Below are 18,272 nucleotides of genomic sequence, written 5' to 3'. Positions count from 1 at the left end.
TAACTGGGCCCAAGTGAGCCACCCCTAACCCCCAACTGCTCCCCTCTCGCCTCCCTCCCAACCCTCACCTTGGCTGTGAGGTCCGGAACAGCCTCTCTGTGGGCCCTCCTGTGACCGCAGCAGGCTGATTTCAGTTATTTAGTACCAGGGTAACCCTATAGTTGCTTACCTGGACCCAGATTGAGGTCTGATATGTGGTATTTGAAAATTTGGATGTATCAGATTTGAAATTCATGATACGCCAAAAGAAATTGGAAGAAATTAGATAATTTTTAGTAGTTTTATTTTTCAAATAAACAAATATGTATGTATATAGGTAGTGTCACCTATACCATATTCAGGTGCTTTCTCTTACTGTGTGCACATGTGATATATTGTCTTCAGCTCTGTATCACTCACTTTTCAGGGAATCTGAGGATTGCATGGGTTTGTGGACCTCAGTGTTTGACTACTTTCATCACCCATTATTGGAATTTTAGTCTAAGTAGTACCCATTGGGGCATGCTCAGTGTTTGTTCATGTTGATTAAAGGGGAGCAGTTATAGCAATAATTTCCAAATGGTAGGTATTCTTTAAAAATTATTGCATGGTTTTGGAATGCAATATTTGATTTCAGAGAGCAGAAAGTTTACCTCCTTACCAATGGCTTATTTGGGTTACCATGAAAAAGATGTGTTCTTGGCCAGTAATGTAAGGAGGCGTGCTGAAGGTGTGTGTGACAAGGGGGAAAGCCTTAATGGGCTTAAAATTTTTCCAAGGACAATTCGCAATTGATATTTGAGAGTTAACTGTAACTCATTATCTTGGGTGGTAACTCCTAAGTTTATGTTTTAAAATGAAATGTACTAATTTATTACAGAGTCAACCATTCATACAGCCAGTGTTGGTTTTTTTGTTTGTTTGTTTGTTTTGGTTTGTTTGTTTCTTGGTTTAAGCATCTGCTGTGTGCATAATGTAGCCTGGGCATTAATCAAAATTCTTCTCTATCATTACCTCACACGGCACTGACCTGTTGATTCCTCATACCCTTAATGTGTTCCTGTCTTCCCCACCTGGGTTTCTGTTACTCAACAAGGATTCCTCTTTTTTCTCTTCTCTGCCAGTTGAGAGTCAAGTCTTCCCTCCAGGCCTAGGGCCAGTACTTCTGGTCTGAGCAGCATTTCCTAACGCTCTAGGACTCGTTTCCACAGCTCTTCAAATGGAATTTACCTGCTTCCTTCTCTCCTGTCCTTCTGTAACTGCTCAAAATCTCCCTGTTTATTCTGAACTGTAAACATGTATTATCTCTCTTTTCTGCTTGTAAGCTGCTGTGTGCAGGGATTTTGTCTTATTCGTATTTCTGTCTTCTGTAGAGACTAGGATGATTCTTTCGATACTTTATTGCTTAATAAAATATTGAATCAGTACATGTGATATAATGGAATGTATAGAGAAGTTCAAAATCCATTTGTGAAAACAAAGCACAGATACAGATACCAACTTTAAGGGAGCCTTGCCATATCTTTCTCTTTCAGTACTGCAGTCTGTTTGAATCAGGAGACCAGCCATCTATTACTGATTCTGTCACCAATTGGCCACATACTCTTAGAACCTTCACAGAGAAGCTTCTCTGTGAAAGGAGACTAACTCTACCCTTTTTCATAGAATTATCACAGAGTTAAATGAGATCATCTGTGTGAAAGAAGTTTAAAAGTGCTTTGTACATATGAAGTATTGATATTGTCATGAATTGGGGGGGTGGTTAGCTGATAACAATGAACAATTTTTATGATGACATCTTTCTGGTAGTTACTGTAGTAAATTGTTTTGGAGAAAAGAATCAGAGCTGATTAGTCTTATACTCTAATTTGTGGTATAGGGTATTTCATATTGAGGTCTCGGGGTAGAGAACAAAGTAAGTTTATGATAAAAGAGTACAAGGGAAACGTGACAAGAGGGAGAGTTCCATAGCTTAATTTCTGTATTTTCTAAAGGTGCAAACTCAATGAATACAACTGCTTTCAGTTTCTTTTGTTTTCCAGTGTTGGTTGTTCAGGGAACATTTGTGAGACACCTTCAGGCTCCCTGTTCTTGAAGCATCTTACCCAGTGCCTCTCTACCTATAATAGTCTTTCTTGTGAGCATTCACTTTTTCGATTATATGTTAACTTTCCTTATTGTTCTTAGCATTACTGCAAATTTCAGGTAGTCATAGTCATAATTTTTTTTTAATTTATTTTATTTTTAATTATTTTTGTCTGTGTTGGGTCTTCATTGCTGTGCGCAGGCTTTCTCTAGTTGCGGCGAGCAGGGACTACTCTTCGTTGCAGTGCGCGGGCTTCTCATTGCAGTGGCTTCTCTTGTTGCGGAGCAGGGGCTCTAGGCGTGTGGGTTTCAGTAGTTGTGGCACGTGGGCTCAGTAGTTGTGGCACTCGGGCTCTAGAGTGCAGGCTCAGTAGTTGTGGCTCATGGGCTGTAGAGCGCAGGCTCAGTAGTTGTGGCTGTCGGGCTTAGTTGCTCCATTGCATGTGGGATCTTCCCAGACCAGGGCTCGAACCTGTGTCCCCTGCACTGGCAGGCGGATTCTTAACCACTACGCCACCAGAGAAGTCCCATGGTTACAATTTTTTTCCAGGTATTTCTCCCAGAGAGATTATTTGCCTGAATATTCATATAAACCTGACAAAACACTTATGGCTAGGGAGCCTCAATTGCCCCAGGGACGTAGTGGTCAGGATTTCCACAGTTAAGGTCCTCCCTGCTCTCCCCACCCCTAGACAAATATATTGCCTTGTCCCTATGAGGTTTTACTTTTCTTCTTTTGGGATCTATGTGGAAAATCAGAAGAAGTCATAGCCCTTTCTCTTTACTCTTTATATTTAAAAATTTACTCCCATCTCATTTTCCTTGCTTCGCCTTCTCTGGAATTCAATCCATTCCATGCTTTTAATCTCATTTCTTTCCTCCAGCAGTAATACGTTTGATATGTACCATCTCTGGCACTGGCCTGTTGTTCACCATCGCACGCCCTCATTCTCCCGATTCTCTGCTCAGGACCATTACCTGGCTGCTCCAGCCTCCTGTCTCTCCTTCACCCGTTCTTGCTGTGACTCCTGATTCCTTCCAGGAGCTGCTGTCTCCTCCTCTCTGAGAAGTAGGCCCTGTTGGTGGCTTGTTACCCTGCTCTGTTGGAGTTCGCCTTCTCTCTCTTTGCTGGTTGTCTCCTGTTGAACTGCTCCAGGTGTTCAACCTACTCAAATCAGCAGTGGTTTTGTTCTCTGGCAGTGGCATTGAGTATCGATGGCAGCTGCAGGTCAGGGGAAAGGAACTTTAGGAACCAATATCCATGGACCCCGATTGATTCTGATACAATATCACTTGGAACAGCTTTCCCTGAGATGCTCTGAAAGAAATCATCCTTGAATGCAGTGTTTTTTAAACTATTCATTGTAATCTGTTAGTGGGAGCATGAAAGCAATGTATTAAGCTGCAACCAGAAATTTTTAAAAAGGGAATTTGAATATAAACAAAATATGAATGCATCATACATGAATGCATGTAGTAAGGATGTCATGTGTGTTCAAGGTTGTGATATAAAACATAATTCTTCTTTTGATTTGGAATCAAAACATTTGAAAACCATTGCTCTGATTAACCTTCAGTATTTTTAACTCCTTTGATCCCTCACCCCTTTTCTTTCTAATGGAAATTTAAGATTTTTTTTTTTTTTTGTAGTTGAGATAAAGTAGAATTAGAGTATGGCCTATTTGCAGGACAACTTGATGGAATATTGAAAGCACAGTTACTTGATTTACCAGTTGCAGGGCACGTCATTTACCCTCCACATCAGCTCCACGTCAGGGTGTGGCCAGCTAAGCAGCCTGTGTCCCAGCAGAAGCCCCCTGAAGAAGCCTGCAGTGAAGGCGCACCACCTGGAGGCTCTCCTGCAGATGGAGAGTTTCATTCAGGAGGATTAGAACCTGTTCAGGGGGGCACGCCCAGACCCTAACAATTGATTTGTCTGGGACGTATGGGGTAATCATAGTCTGCTAAGGGGGTGGCAGGGATTTCTAGGTTTATTAGGCTCCCACCAGTCTGGGGAGTGGAGGATATTGGAAAGAGATTTTAGGAAACACCAAATGGCTAGATACTAGTGTTGTTACTTCTTCTCTCTGGCAGTAAGAAATAGCTATAGGTTTTAAGTGATTGTGATGATTATTGAATGTAATATGTCTGGTTAGAAAATGACCATTCTTCACTAATTCCTCATACCTGGTCTTGATTCGTGGAGACTTCCTGACCTCAGTGTTGCCTTGCTACTCTGATGGACTTCCACTGGTCTTGTACACAATGGTCTTGAAAGGAAACTAAATATGTCAAATGAATAGTTGGAAATCGCCCCCCTCCCCCAATAATATGTATAATGCATCTTTTAAATTTAAAGGATTTATTAAAATGAAAATTATTTTGGTATACTGTTTGAAGTCTGGCTTTTTCCTTCTAAAGTTAATGAAGAAATTGGTTTTTTATAGTTAAAGTAAGATTAGAATATGGTCTAATGAGAAACATTTTGACCCAGTTATCTTTATTTGCCATTGGATTGGAGGACTGTATCTTAGGACAATTATTTTGTACCCCTTCATGTTTTAGCAAAATAGTTAAATGGCTTTTGTATTATCCCAAAGTCTACTGACTTCCCTGCAGAGGTGCTTAGAATGGACAGTCTGAGAACACATCTGTGTTCAAGTATAGTTTTGTGAGGGATAATTATAATTTTGATTATTTGTTGTGTTTCAAAATGAATGGGTTATAGAATGTCTAATTTTAATGATTTAAAATAAATTATTAAATATAAATAGTAGAGACAGTAGAGAAAGAAGTGAAACATTTAATTTGTTGGTAATTCTACATTAGGTAAAGCTTCCTCTGTCTACCCCCAAGTGTCTATCTGTTAATGATTTTAAAATGTCAGCATCCTATATTTTTTTCTGACCAATCTTTTGGGACTATTTGGTATGTGTGTTCCATCTGTTGAAATAAAAAAAAAATTGCAGATCTCAAGGGAAATAATTAAATGATTTTCTCTTCTTATATAAACATTTGCTTTGAAATATATTTATATTTCAAGGGCTTTGATATTTTTATCTAAAGCATCATTTCCTCATACTCTCTCAACCTCAAAATGAAACTCCTCTTTAAACTATTACCCAATATCACAAGTTTATCATATAGGTTGAATTTATGTGCCAAATGACTAAAAATGAAGGGCCTCCCCCCCTCCTCACTTTTGCCTTGAGTATAAGATATCTGTGTTGGTAGAAATTTTATATCCTAATCCTTTCTAATTTCAGTGTTTAAAACTTAAAAAAATGTGTGTACATTTCTCATTTGTGGCCATTGTGTTTTTACTCACCTAGCTCCCTTTTTTCAACCCCTTCCCACTCCAGCTGCTTCCCTTAGGTTCTTTGGGCTCCCCAGTACTCTTGTCTGTTCTTAGACTGCTCTCTGCTAGAACAGAGCAGGGTGTCCAGAGTGTCCTTTGCTCTTCCTGTCCCAGCCTGAGTGTCCTCCATGCTTCGCTTACATGCTACTCCCCAGTCCTTCCATTCAATGACTGAGCGCCCTGGGAGAGTGGAATGAGCCCTGGGTGGGGAGGGGGTGTGCGCAGAGAGTTGAGTTCCGATTGAGACCCCAGCTGGGTGAAATTGTGCAGGTTTCCTAACCCTTGACCCTACCTTCTTGATCTTAATAAGGACAGGGTTGAACCAGTGATCTCTGAAATCTCTACCAGTTCTAATAGCGGATGATAAAATAATTTACAATAAAGTGTAATTAGGCTTAGCCTTCTGAGGATGGGGGAATGAGTGTGTATTTTCAGTTTAAAACAATAGCTTATTGATCCAAATATGTGATTGTGTGTGTTGCAGATATTTTTGAGCATTTCCACCCGGCCCCCCAACTCAGACTATGATCCAGGGAATAAAATGCAAGGAGTCAGTTTTTCAGCCACTAATGTGCATATATATTTCCTCTAGTCTTACCTTTGCAGGTGGGGTTCAGGGGAGATATCACTGATTTGTGAGAGAGGGTGGGTTACTGGTAGGAATACCTCCCAGTGCAAAAGGACTCCTTTATTTTCACTCCTCATTATTTGTTATGAGTTCATTCTGAAAGGGCAAAAAATAAAATGACCAGCTAATTATGGTAATTTGAAGGCTGTTGTGTCCCTGGGTAGCACAGGACAAAGCCTGCAGCTGTCTCCCCACCCTCCGAGTCAGTGTCAGTGCCTCTACTCAGGGGGGATGCCGGTAAAGGTCCCCATACTGGTTCGTCCCCTGGGAGTGTCTATTCTTAGATTCTTCAGTCTACTGAATTCTCAAAGTCTCAGAGGAAGCCAGGTTTGGGTTTTGTCCGTGTTACATGGAGAAGTCTGACCCATTTGCATTACCATCGCTACTATTTTTCTTCATTCATACAGTTTTCACCATATACATTATTTACGTTTAGGGGTGGATAGATAAATGAGTACAAGTTTCTCCTTTAAAAGGTATCTTATAGAACACTTAGACTGTATATTATTAAAGGATCACATTTTAACACAATATAGTTTTTGAAATATCCATTTTTGAGGGGCTTGGTGGTTTTTTTACTCACATTTTTATAAACTCAGTTACTAAAATCATTGCCTCCGTCCTCCCTTCCTCTCTCTTTTTTTTTGTGAACAGGAGAGAGAGGATATAGAAGCAACTAGCCCCCTTACCCTCAAAGGATGAACTTTAGACTCTTGGAAAAGTGTAATCACATAGTTCCCCGCTTTGACTCTTTAATTAAAAAAAGAAAAAAGAAACAACTTCAAAACTGCATTAACAAATCTCACATACACACTCGCGCGCACACACGCACACGGAATTTAAATGCATGGCATAAAATCCCCAAGGTAGAAAGATCCTGCCGTGAATGGTCTCTCTCCTCATGTCCCCCCACCATCAAGTTCCCCTCCATAGAAGATACCAGTTGCTTGTCTCTCCATTGGCTATTTTAAAATTCTAGTCTGATTCTGGTAAACCCCTGTTTTCTCTGTTTTCCCCCACTCCATAGTTATCTGCAGTAGAACAGTCTTTTCAATCTAGCATTCACTGCACATGTTCCAGTCATGCGGTTACAAAGTTGACCCTGCAGCCTCAGCAAAGGTTATCTCTTTAAAATTCTCTGAAACGCCCTTTTGGCACATCCATTTTGGCAGCTGGGTGTATGTGGGAGAGTGGCAAAGCTCTTGGCTCCTCTTTCTGTGCTTTATGAAATCTGGCCAGAAGGGCAGCTAGGCAAGAAGTTCCCATCAGTTGCACTGCTGAGTATTTTCCATTTTTTACCTGTAGTAAACAATAGTGTTCTTACCATGTGTGTGTAGACCAAGTGGGTGGTTTTTAAAAACATGAACGTACTGTAGCCTCACACTTATTTTAAAGTCCTATTAGAAAACTCCTGTTCTGATATGTGTGTGAGGTACTGTTGTACTGTTTGGACTTTTGATTTTGTAATCTTTTTAGATATTTTTTAAAGAATTGAAACAACTCAAAGATTATATTCACCAGTTAGAACTACCTGTTGCAGTTTGGCCAGTAATATAACAAGAAAGATGGAAACTCCCAAGTTGCTTTTCAGTGAGATGTATTCATTACATACAACATCACGTGCCTGTTTTCTTGGTAAAGTGCTTTCTTGAATGGAGACAACTGAGTCCCTGTGAGGCAGCTCAGGCCTTTTCTTCCTCCCTCCCTCCCTTCCTCCCTCCCTCCCTCCCTCCCTCTTTCCTTCCTTCCTTTTTTAAAAATTTTTTTATTTTTAGGTCGCTTTTTCTAAGAAAATGTTGCTTCTGTTAGCAGAGTTGACCTATTTATTTCTATAGATGGCCTTCAGAGCCCTTCTTTTCTTTCTGTACATACCGTGAGCTCCACAGAAGTAGGGCTTCATGCAAACCATGTTGATGCATTTCCATAGTTATGATTCTCTAATTTAAAAATGACTGCGTGTGTTTGGTATGGAAAATACTTATTTTTCATTTTGTTTTAAATGTAAATACTAGTAACCTAGATGTCAAAGCTTCTGCGTTAGAAATGAGCAAGGCTCCTTTTACTATTAAGTTTTTTTCTTGCTTGTATTATTGTATTAGTAAGGCTTGCAGACTCATAGGTGAATTTTTCTCCCCATGATGATTTATGAAAGATTTTAGACCACTTGCTTTGGTATGCTGGTTCTGGTTGCTTCAAGAGCAGTTAGTAAGAATTCATCTTTTACTCTTAGGTAGACCCCTCACCCATTCATATACATTGGAAATACGCTCTTTTTCTAGCTAAAATTTTTAGAATGAGATTTATCGTCATGTACATTGCATGCATACTTTCTTTCTGAAGCTGCAGGTTTTTTTTCTTGTTATGCTTCTGTTTTGTCAAAGAAGTGCACTGTAGACCTCATAGATCTGGGATATCAAATGCCTTCGATGGATCCTTGGGAAGAAAGTGTTTTAAAGTGCATAATTAGGGCACTTGAGCATAAAACTACAATTATACACTTGTGTGTTAATTTTGTGTACAGTAAGACTTTAGTTCAACACTGGTTGTAAATGAGAGGAAGCATTTTACTGCCAGTGAATGCCTGCATTTTATGAATACTTAAACAAAATCTCCTCTAATTGGCTGACCTGGAAAAAAAGGTGAAAACATCTGTAGTTAAGAGGTAGAGCAGAATACAAAATGTGTACTAGAGGTTTCTTTTTAAAAGTAAGTAGAAAAGTGATTTTACTTTTGTGTACAGCCATGGTTGCTGTGCCTTTGGAATCATTTATGCTGTTTTAGCTGCTCTTCCACAGTAAAGACTAACAGTGAAAGCAGTTTAGATAAGGCAGTGAAAATAATCAAGGCACTGATGGGGGGCAGAAAGCAGTTGACAAGGAATCTCTGATCTGGTAGAATAAAGGCCTTGGCTGGCATTGATTGACCATGCATGTGTTAATCAAGCTCCGTGTACTAGCATTAGGGGGCACTCCTTGAAGTTTGGAGTTAATTTTATGGAAACTAAAGGATGTACCACTTTACCAAATGGATAGTAATGTTCCAGAACTTGTTACCCTCTAGAGACTAGAAATATAAATTAATTTAAGAAGGGTATAAATAAATTTGTGGGTAATAGAATGACAGTGATTATGAAGAGGAAATAAAGACTGTTCAGGACATATCGCCGACTTTTGGAAATTGAAGTCATGAAAGGCACTACCTTTTAGTTCCCACAGCCATGTAGAGTATTCACTCTGCAGAACATTGGTCTGACGTAGTATTCGCTTAAGCTGTGATTTGCTAAATATAGAGCAGTTGGACGTAGAATAAGCAGTGAAATTTTGTAGGCAATTAATAATTATAAAGAAATCCAAGAGAGATTATATGTATATTATTTTCACTGTTTATGATCTTATAAACATAAAGTGTGTACCTGATAAGGAAGTTTTAGAAAGCAAAATTTGTCATGAGAAAAGATTTATTGCTGATGACAAATGAGAACTTTTCAGTTTAGTTTCACAAGTCAAAAAGTAAAGCTACTTTCTGATATGAATTACAAAAATTTTTTTAAGCTAAGGGAGTGGGCTAAAGTAGCCCAGATATGTTGGTTATTTTTCAGTCTGTTAAACAACAGCAGTGTTTATGGCCCGGAAGTTATCTGTTAGGTACAAGGGCATAGACAAAAATGGAAGTGGGCTCCATAGCAACGAGAGCTGAGTAACTAGCTTGTTTGTGTGGTTGGTCATCAGGCCTGTTCTGGAGTTTAGACACTGCTTGACCCTTGACTTCTTTGCTGACTCCTCCAAGCCCACGTTGTCTTTTTTCTGTTACTCAAGGGAAGCTGGACAAAATTTGAAGGAACTTATGGCTTTAGTATACAGTGCATACAATAAGCACTCAGTATACATTCGTTGATTGTTGCTCAGTTTTCAAGCATGAAGAAGTAATTTCAGGAAGTTACGGAGTTTTTTTTCCCCCCTTAGACAAGCTTAAGGACAAGATTTATTTTTCTTTTTAAAATAAGAAAGTGAATTTAAAAAGCACCTAAATTGTTTAAAAGTCTCAGTTGGGAACTTAGCTTAAGGGACTATAGATTCTGGAGCATTTGTAGGATTTTGACCTTGTAAACTTTATTTATTACCTTCTAACACATTATTTTTGACTGGACATGTTGACATAATAAAATTTCCTCCTGCAATTGGTTCAGCCACACATCGACTTAGCATCTGAATTCCTTGCTGTGGGGAATTTTCAGTCTGTCTCTTATGCATGAAAAATAGCATTTACTCTTTCTGTAAAATCAGAAGCCAGCAGAATATGCCACAGTAATGACTAAAATGTAGCTGTTGTGAACTCATTTTTCCTATGCTTTTTGTCTTCCTTTTTTGGTAGAATTTATCTGGAAGGACTCAAATTTATGATGAAAAACAAACAAATAAAAATTAAGCTTTCTGCTGTTAAATATAAATTGTTATAATATACTTTTTGATAATTCTTAGAAAGACAGCAATAATTAATCCAAAATAAATTGCATTTAGTTTTAGATTCATGAAAAACTCAGAGTTGGTTTAAGAAATGATACATAACATTTGATGTATATTCTTCTGGGGTATTAATTCTTTACTCAACACGCATACACAGATTTTCATATTAAAAAATATATATATGGTTTTGTAACCTGCTACCCCTTAAGTCCCACCTCAAAAATCCAGGGACAGACTTTCTTGCTATTCAATACATATTATCTACAATTAGAATCATTCATTTTAATGACTCTGTGATATTTTATTGAATAAAATATCATTACCCTCCCCTTTTAAACCAATCTCTATGGAGGCACATTTAACCATTTAGGCTGCTTCCCTGTTTTTGAGTGGGGGGTGGTATCAGGGGCGTGCAGTGACCTCCTTGCTACACATATCTTTGCACACTTGTTTTATATTTTTCCTTAAGGTAAATTCCCAAAAGCAGAATTCTGGGTTGAAGGGATATTGTTCCTATACATATTGTGACTTGCGTTAGATATTTGAATTTACATACTCATTATGATTGTTTCAGTATTAATTGCTGTGTAATATTTTGGAATTACGTAAATTGAAAGTATGAAAACTCCCTGTTAAGCACCTAGAAACAGTTACTATTTTATTATCAAATAGGAAACTTACATCTAGGTGTAAGTAAGGCCGTAATGGTTTGACATAAATACATTAGAAAAAAATGTGAGGTCAAAAGTTTAGATACCTTCTTCGTTATTAAGTGTATATACATACTTTTAAAGTTATAATATACATACAATGAAATGCTCAGATCTTAAGAGTACAGTTCGATGAGTTTTGACAAATAAGGTACACCTATGAACCAACCATCCCAGTTAAGATACAGAATATTTTCATCACCCCAGAAGTTTCCTCACCCCTGTTTCTCGCCAGCCCCCATATCCCACAAGCACTGTTTTGATTACTATCACTATAAATTAGTTTTACCTGTTTTTGAACTTCATATAAACAGATTATACAGTGTGTTGAATGTGTGTTGTATTCGTTTAATATAGTTCTAGAGGGAAGTGTAGATACCAAACCAAACTGTTCTTCTTAGAACAAAAGGATCTGAAGCTGTTACGAAAATTATATACTAGAGTAAGAACAACAGGTCTTTCAAAAGAAGGAAGTTGGACCCTTACCTTACACTATGTGCAAAAATTAACTCAAAATGGGTCAGACCTAAAAACATAAGAGCTAAAGCTGTAAAGCTCTTAGAAGGAAACCTAGGGGAAAGCTTCATGACATTAAATTTGGCGGTGATTTATTGGACATGGAAACCAAATGCGCAGACGACAAAAGAAAAGATAGAGAAATTGGAGTATATCAAAATTTAAAACTTTTGTGCATCAAAGGACACTATCACGAGAACAAAAAGGCCACCCACAAAAGAGGAGAAAATATTTGCAAATCATATATCATATAAGGGATTAATACACAGAATATATAAAGCATTCCTACAACTCAACAACAAAAACCTAACAACCCAATTAAAAAATGGGCAAAAGACTTTAATACATTTTTCCAAGTAAGATAAACAAATGACTGATAAGCATGCAAAAGATGCTCAACATCACTACTCATTAGGGAAATGAAAATCAAACCCGTAATGAGTGTGGTACCACTTCACACCCATTAGGATGGCTATTACAAAAACAAACAGAAAATAGCAGGTGTTGTCAAGGATGTGGAGAAATTAGAACCCTTGTGCACAGCTGGCAGGAATTAAAAAATGGTATTGCTGCTGTGAAAAACAGTATGGCGGTTTCTCAAAAAATTAAACATAGAACTACCGTATGATCCAGCAGTTCCACTTATGGGCTGGGTATGTTTCCAAAAGAAGTGAAAGAAAAGGCTTGAACAGATATTTGTATGCCTATTTTCGTAGCAGTATTATTCACAATAACCAAAAGGTAGAAACAACCCACCCATTGCCCACGATGGGACAAAATATTGTGTATACTTAAAATGGAAATATTTTTAGCCTTAGAAAGGAATGAAATTCTGATTCATGCTGTAACATGGATGAACCTTGAAGGCATTAGGCTAAGTGAAATAAGCCCGACACAAAAGGACAAATGGTGTATGATTATACTTATATGAGGTAACTAGAATAACCAAATTCATGGAGACAGAAAGCAGAATAGTCGTTTCCAGGGGCTGTGGTGGGGGATAGGAATGGGGAGTTACTGTTTAACGGAAACAGAATTTCATTTTGGGATGGTGAGGTTCTGAAGATGGATAGTTGTGATGGTCGCACAACAATGTGAATCTCCTTAATGCCACTAAACTGTACACTTTATGGCTAGAATTCCACGTATGACTATAGCAAAATCTACTTTTCCCGTTTACTTACTGTGTTGGAATTAGATTGCTTCCTCTTTGTGGCTCTTGTAAATAGTGTTGGATGGAATACCCTTCCTGGGACACACGTGAGTGTTCATGGGTATGTATTTACAAGGGGGATTGCTGGGTCATAGGGCAGTGCACCTTGAAACTTAGTGGGGAAACTGCCTTCTCAAACTTCTTTCGATAGGAAAAGGATGAGACTATAAACCTGATCATTTCTTCAGTTTTGAAGTATGAGCTGAGCAAAGAGTTCAAGGTAAAGTAAAATGAAAAGTGGGGCCTGGAATTCTGCACATTTAACATGACACAGAGATTTGAAAGTTAACACTCACGTCCTTTATCAGAGTAGTTTCCTAAAATAAATACTTAAAGTAAATGAATCATTTTTAGCTGTACTTTCCCTCTCCAGTAATGTTTGCAAGCATTCACGTTTCTTTGAAAATTGGAATAAAACTTTTTGTTACTGTGTGTGCTCATGTTCCCCTTGAAGAGCCTCTTTATTTAGAAATGAGAGAAATATTTGTTTTTCTTACTTTTAAATAACAAATAGAAAATCCCTGATCTTAGGCATTTTCTGGAGATTTCCATTTGGTTTAGTTTAGTGATAAGTGTCCAGCGCATTTGCTGGGCAGTAATGACCTCGAGGGTTAGCCGGTAATAGCCGAGGGTACTCTGCTGCTGTCAATGTGAGGTTTGGGGTTTTTGGCTATTGGATGAAGCTGAATCAAAGACTTGGATGGTATAAGTCATTTCAGTTTTATAATGTGTTCCATCATTAGTTTAAAGTTTTATATAATAATAACTTGATTTAATAATCCATTGAACAACATTCATTATCCATCCAACAAACATTTCAGTGGCAGGCCCTCTTCCAGGAGGCATGCCATGGGTGTAGGAGTGTGTAGTCTAGTGATGAGGACAAACAGTAAACACATGAACACATAATTAAAGGGTTAACTGACTAAATCTAATAATCTCCCCTGTGGTAAAATCAAATCAGAAGTGGCATGAGAATGATGGTGGGTTAGGCCGGTTAGGGAAGGGGTGGTATCTGAGACAGAAGTGCTTTGTATCCTCAATTCTCAGCACTTGGTTCCTGAAACTCAGTAACTCTTGGTTAAATTTCAACAGTTTGGTAACTGTTGAACTGTTGAACAGTTGAATTCAACAGTTTGGTAATCTTATTTACCCTGAATATGGTTAAGAACCAAGAGATAAACAAAAAGACTCTTAGTAGCCAAAATTGATTTCACAAAACTTGAGACAATAAAAGCTCATACGCTTCCCTCGTGGCTTAGTCCTTTGGGTCTTCATAACAGTGTAGTGGGTTTCTCAGTCCTCAGCAGATGCTGTTAAAGATGGAGGTCAGAGTGAGGAGCAGTGGCTGAGGGCCTTGATGGCATGTGAGAAGCCGGCAGTGCGAGACCACAGTCACTCTGGGGTTTGTGCAGACAACGTTCGGCAGTAGGCTCTGGGGCATTCCATGTATTATGGCTCCACCCTTCCATTTATGTTTCTTAATAATGATTGCTTGGTTTAAGATGTCAGAAAATCATATAATAGAACTTTGAAAGCCCTACATCTAAATTGATTAAAGCAAAAACATTATTGACCATTAAAGAATTGACATTAGTTCCTGACAGCTGAGGTGTATTATATTTAGAAATTGCTTTTTAAAGATAACACTTAGTTAATAATTAATATTTTAGAGGTAGCACTACAACTTAGTTTAATAAGTAATAATAGAATCTGTGTAGAATTCCAGATAGGATTATAATATTGCTGGTTATAATATTAATAGGAATTAATAGAGGAGGTAGCCCCATTTTGCAGATGGAGATGTAAGACATATCATTATGTGATTGATCATATTTACACAACTGAGGTACAGGAGGGCTTGGATTTAGATTTCATATGTTTCTAGTACAGAGATTCTTTAGGTAGACTAGAATTTAGTAATCTCTGTTTTGTCATGGCTCCCACGTAAGGACAATAGACCAAATGCAGTTGATTGGCTCTAGGTCCTATCAGTTATCCCAGGGTCTCAGAAGGTTAGTTAGCCAGTTAGTTAGTACCAAATAATTAGACCACGTATTTAAAAGGACAGCAAGTAGGTTTTTAATTGTGGAAGACAGTGATGAAATCTCCCAAGCAGATGCTTTTGATGGTTCCCCCTCTGACATTTGCTCTGTTCTGCAGATTGTTGCTATGGATCCATTGAAGATTTGCTTACACTCCCACCCATCCTACCTGCCTCCCCTGCATCCGACTTGCTTCCCCACTTTTCGGAGTTGGAATAGATAGTAAAAGAATCTAGTAAGTTCATGGCTGCTCTAGTGTTAGGAGACTCCTGCAATATGTCCTCTTGTTGTCTTGCTTAGAAAATAGAACCCCCCCCCCACTTCCATATTGTGTGTAAGGGTTTCTGTAAACCAGAAAGTCAACATATTAAAGTGCAATTCACAGGGGAGTTGCTGGCTGTGTTGACTGAGCTTTACAGTCATTTTAACACTGGCAAAGTGTTATCCTAACTGCTTCAAATCAAACTGCAAAGATGCTTGTGTGAAATGCAGTATTAGATATCAAATCAAACATATGGGTGTTGAACGGAAGGGTATGTGTTGTGGTAGTATATGGTATTCTAGCATGTGGAGTTGTATTTTATGGAAATTCTTTGGCTTGGCTTATGTCAGGGACATACATTCATTATGAGATATCAAGCTGTAAAATAAATAAAAGCAAAGAATTCAACTGTGCTGTTGAATGGTTTTCAATACAAACTTGTCTGTTCTACTAACTTAGGGTCTGCGAAATGAGAGGCATTTGTAAGCCATTGTGGCCAAATGTTTTGTCAGCGTTGCTAGCAGCTTGAAAATAATCTAGATCGGGTCAAAAGGAATATGAACTTTAGCTTTCTACATTTTTTTCCTTTTACTTCATTGAATATGTTGCCAGTTACTGTGCTAATTGATCTTAGAGGCAAAGTGTTTAATATTTTCCTCCTAACTCTCTTTTTTTCCTCATTCAGTATTCTATAGTCAATTTGTTTTTTAAGTGTATACGTGGGACTGATGACTGAATTCTTAAGTATGTGTGCTTATGGGGATCAAGTTCTTGGAGTTCTCAAATGGACCATATTGTGGTATTAACAGTGACTTCACCATTCTCCTTCCAGGGGTGCTTTTTGCTGTCCTGATATCTTGTTTTTCTTTTCCTCTCCTGTTCTTTCTCTCAATTAGGAAAAAAAAAATGTCAATAGATTTCTCACTTGAAAGAACATCAGAAAATATCATCAATGGTGTATTTACTGAATGAGGAAGGACTTTTCTTTGAACAATGATTTCAAGATTTTTTAGGCTCATGTAAATTAGAAATGGAGAAGACTGGTTTTAGGTCATTTTGTCTGTAACTCGGGTATTGGCAGCACAGTACACTTTGCTTTATATCAGTAGCCGTTTTATCAACTAGGAAAATACTATCCTTGTATAGCTATGAATATCTTTCCATCAAGAACTCATATTGATAGTTATATTGTTTGATATACATAGTATTGTTTTCTAAATGGGTTTCATTTTATTATAAAGCAATGTTGTTTCTTTTTAGCCAAAATAGTATCAGGTAATGGAATTGCTGCTGTAACTGGTATCTGCTAAAATGTAATTGAGGCATTCTGACCTTAGTTGAAACAAACATGTCCCCAAACCACAAGCATCCTACAAAGTATTAGTGAGCTGGGACTGGAGTTCATTTTCATCTGAGTGTTGCATGAGAATGGATTAGCATAATGCTGCTTTGACTTTCTAGAAGAAACAATTTTTTGACGTCAGTATTAGGAACTCCCCCCGACCCCGCCACTGGATTTTTGTGAAATTATCAATTTTTGATGTCTGATAATTTAACTCTGCTTCAAAAAATACTTTTGTCTTTTGTCTTCATTGATAGTATGTGAGCAGAAGGCAGTATGCCAATTTATCTAATGGAGAGAATATTAAAAATATCGAATTCAATTGCTTAGCAAAGAACCCACTTCCTGTTGCTGAATTGAAACCATATTTGATTTCGCTGAATGGCACGTCTTGACTTTCTCACTTGCCCTGCTTGACTTCGTGACAGGTGCCGCCTCAGTATGGCCAGCCAGGTGTGAGCGGTTACTGCCAGCAGGGCCAGCAGCCTTACTACAGCCAGCAGCCGCAGGCGCAGTATCTGCCGTCCCAGCCGCAGCAGAGGTACCAGCCGCAGCAGGTGAGCACAGCCCTGGTCCCCAGGCCTCTGTTCTGAGATGTCTTCCTGGCCCATTTAAAACATTTCTGTTCTCAGTGGGAAAAATGGAAGTTTTGAGAAAATGTAGAACTATAACCTAAACTCTTTGTTTACAAATGGATGTTTGAGATTGAAGGGTGGGAAGAATGACTAGTTTAATAGCTTCTTACATTACTCGTTAGTGACAGCAGAAAATGTCAGTCATTTCATGTTCTTTGTCATTTGTGTTCTGAATCTTTCCAGAAAGTACTCTGTCACTTCGTTGAGGCTTATTCAGGAAAATGGTTTTATCGATCATTTAATCTTTCTAGTTGGCACATACATGGTGTTTTTATGTTGAGCCTTCTTTTGATTTGTTTTTGTTTTAATGGTAAGTTCTACTGGGTCAAAACATTGTTGCCTTTGGCAGTGTTATTCTTCCTAAACTAGCTGATAGACAGATAATCACTTCAATTACAATGTATTAAAATACTAAAGGGAATCATGTACCTTTAAGTATGTTAAACACTTTCTAGTTAAATTAGCCTCATTAAACACTCTTTTAGGTTATTGGACTATGTATTTCAGCTTACATGATTTGTAGGAAAATAGTACATATGCATTTGGTACAGTGATTCAGTTTCATCTTGTTTTAGAGATTGTCGCTGAGTGATATTAAAAGGTATCATGAGCTCAGGACCTGTACTCTGAATTCAAATAGAGCTTTCATAGCACTTTCAGTCATAAGCATCAAAATGTAACTTTGCATTTTATATTTTCCTCTCTTCTTTCGTTTTTGTGGGTTGGGGGTTGTGAAGAGAGGGGAAGACAGTGACATTGACTATTCAGTTTTTAAAGTGCTACTTACACAGCTTGGAGAGATTGTTGATGCTAAGCAAAATATATAAATATATGAAGCTTAATTTTAATAAATTCAGCCGATTTCTTAAGTATTTTCTTGGGTTCTTTGGAGTCTTTTCCCATGTGACTTTTATTTGAGTTCCAAAAAGAGTTTATGACTTCAAAGAAAACATGTTAAAACAACAGCTGAGATTGAAGCTCTGTAGAATCTTGTTTTTTGCATATATGTTTTCAAAATTTTGGTATTATATAAAGC

The 18,272-nt window shown here is 37.9% G+C and overlaps 1 protein-coding gene across 1 annotated transcript in view; it reads left to right on the top strand.

The window, feature by feature from the left end:
- Nucleotides 1-18,272, top strand: part of ARID1B (AT-rich interaction domain 1B) — a 405,190-nt gene that overhangs the window by 109,088 nt on the left and 277,830 nt on the right. The window contains 1 exon segment of the mRNA XM_061207638.1: nucleotides 17,030-17,158. Within this exon segment, the coding sequence (XP_061063621.1) occupies nucleotides 17,030-17,158 (129 nt within the window).

The sequence above is a fragment of the Eubalaena glacialis genome, chromosome 12, assembly GCF_028564815.1.
Source record: "Eubalaena glacialis isolate mEubGla1 chromosome 12, mEubGla1.1.hap2.+ XY, whole genome shotgun sequence".
NCBI classification, from domain to species: domain Eukaryota; kingdom Metazoa; phylum Chordata; class Mammalia; order Artiodactyla; family Balaenidae; genus Eubalaena; species Eubalaena glacialis.
Note: the sequence above shows the minus strand (reverse complement) of the source record. Positions and strands in the feature narration are given on the sequence as shown.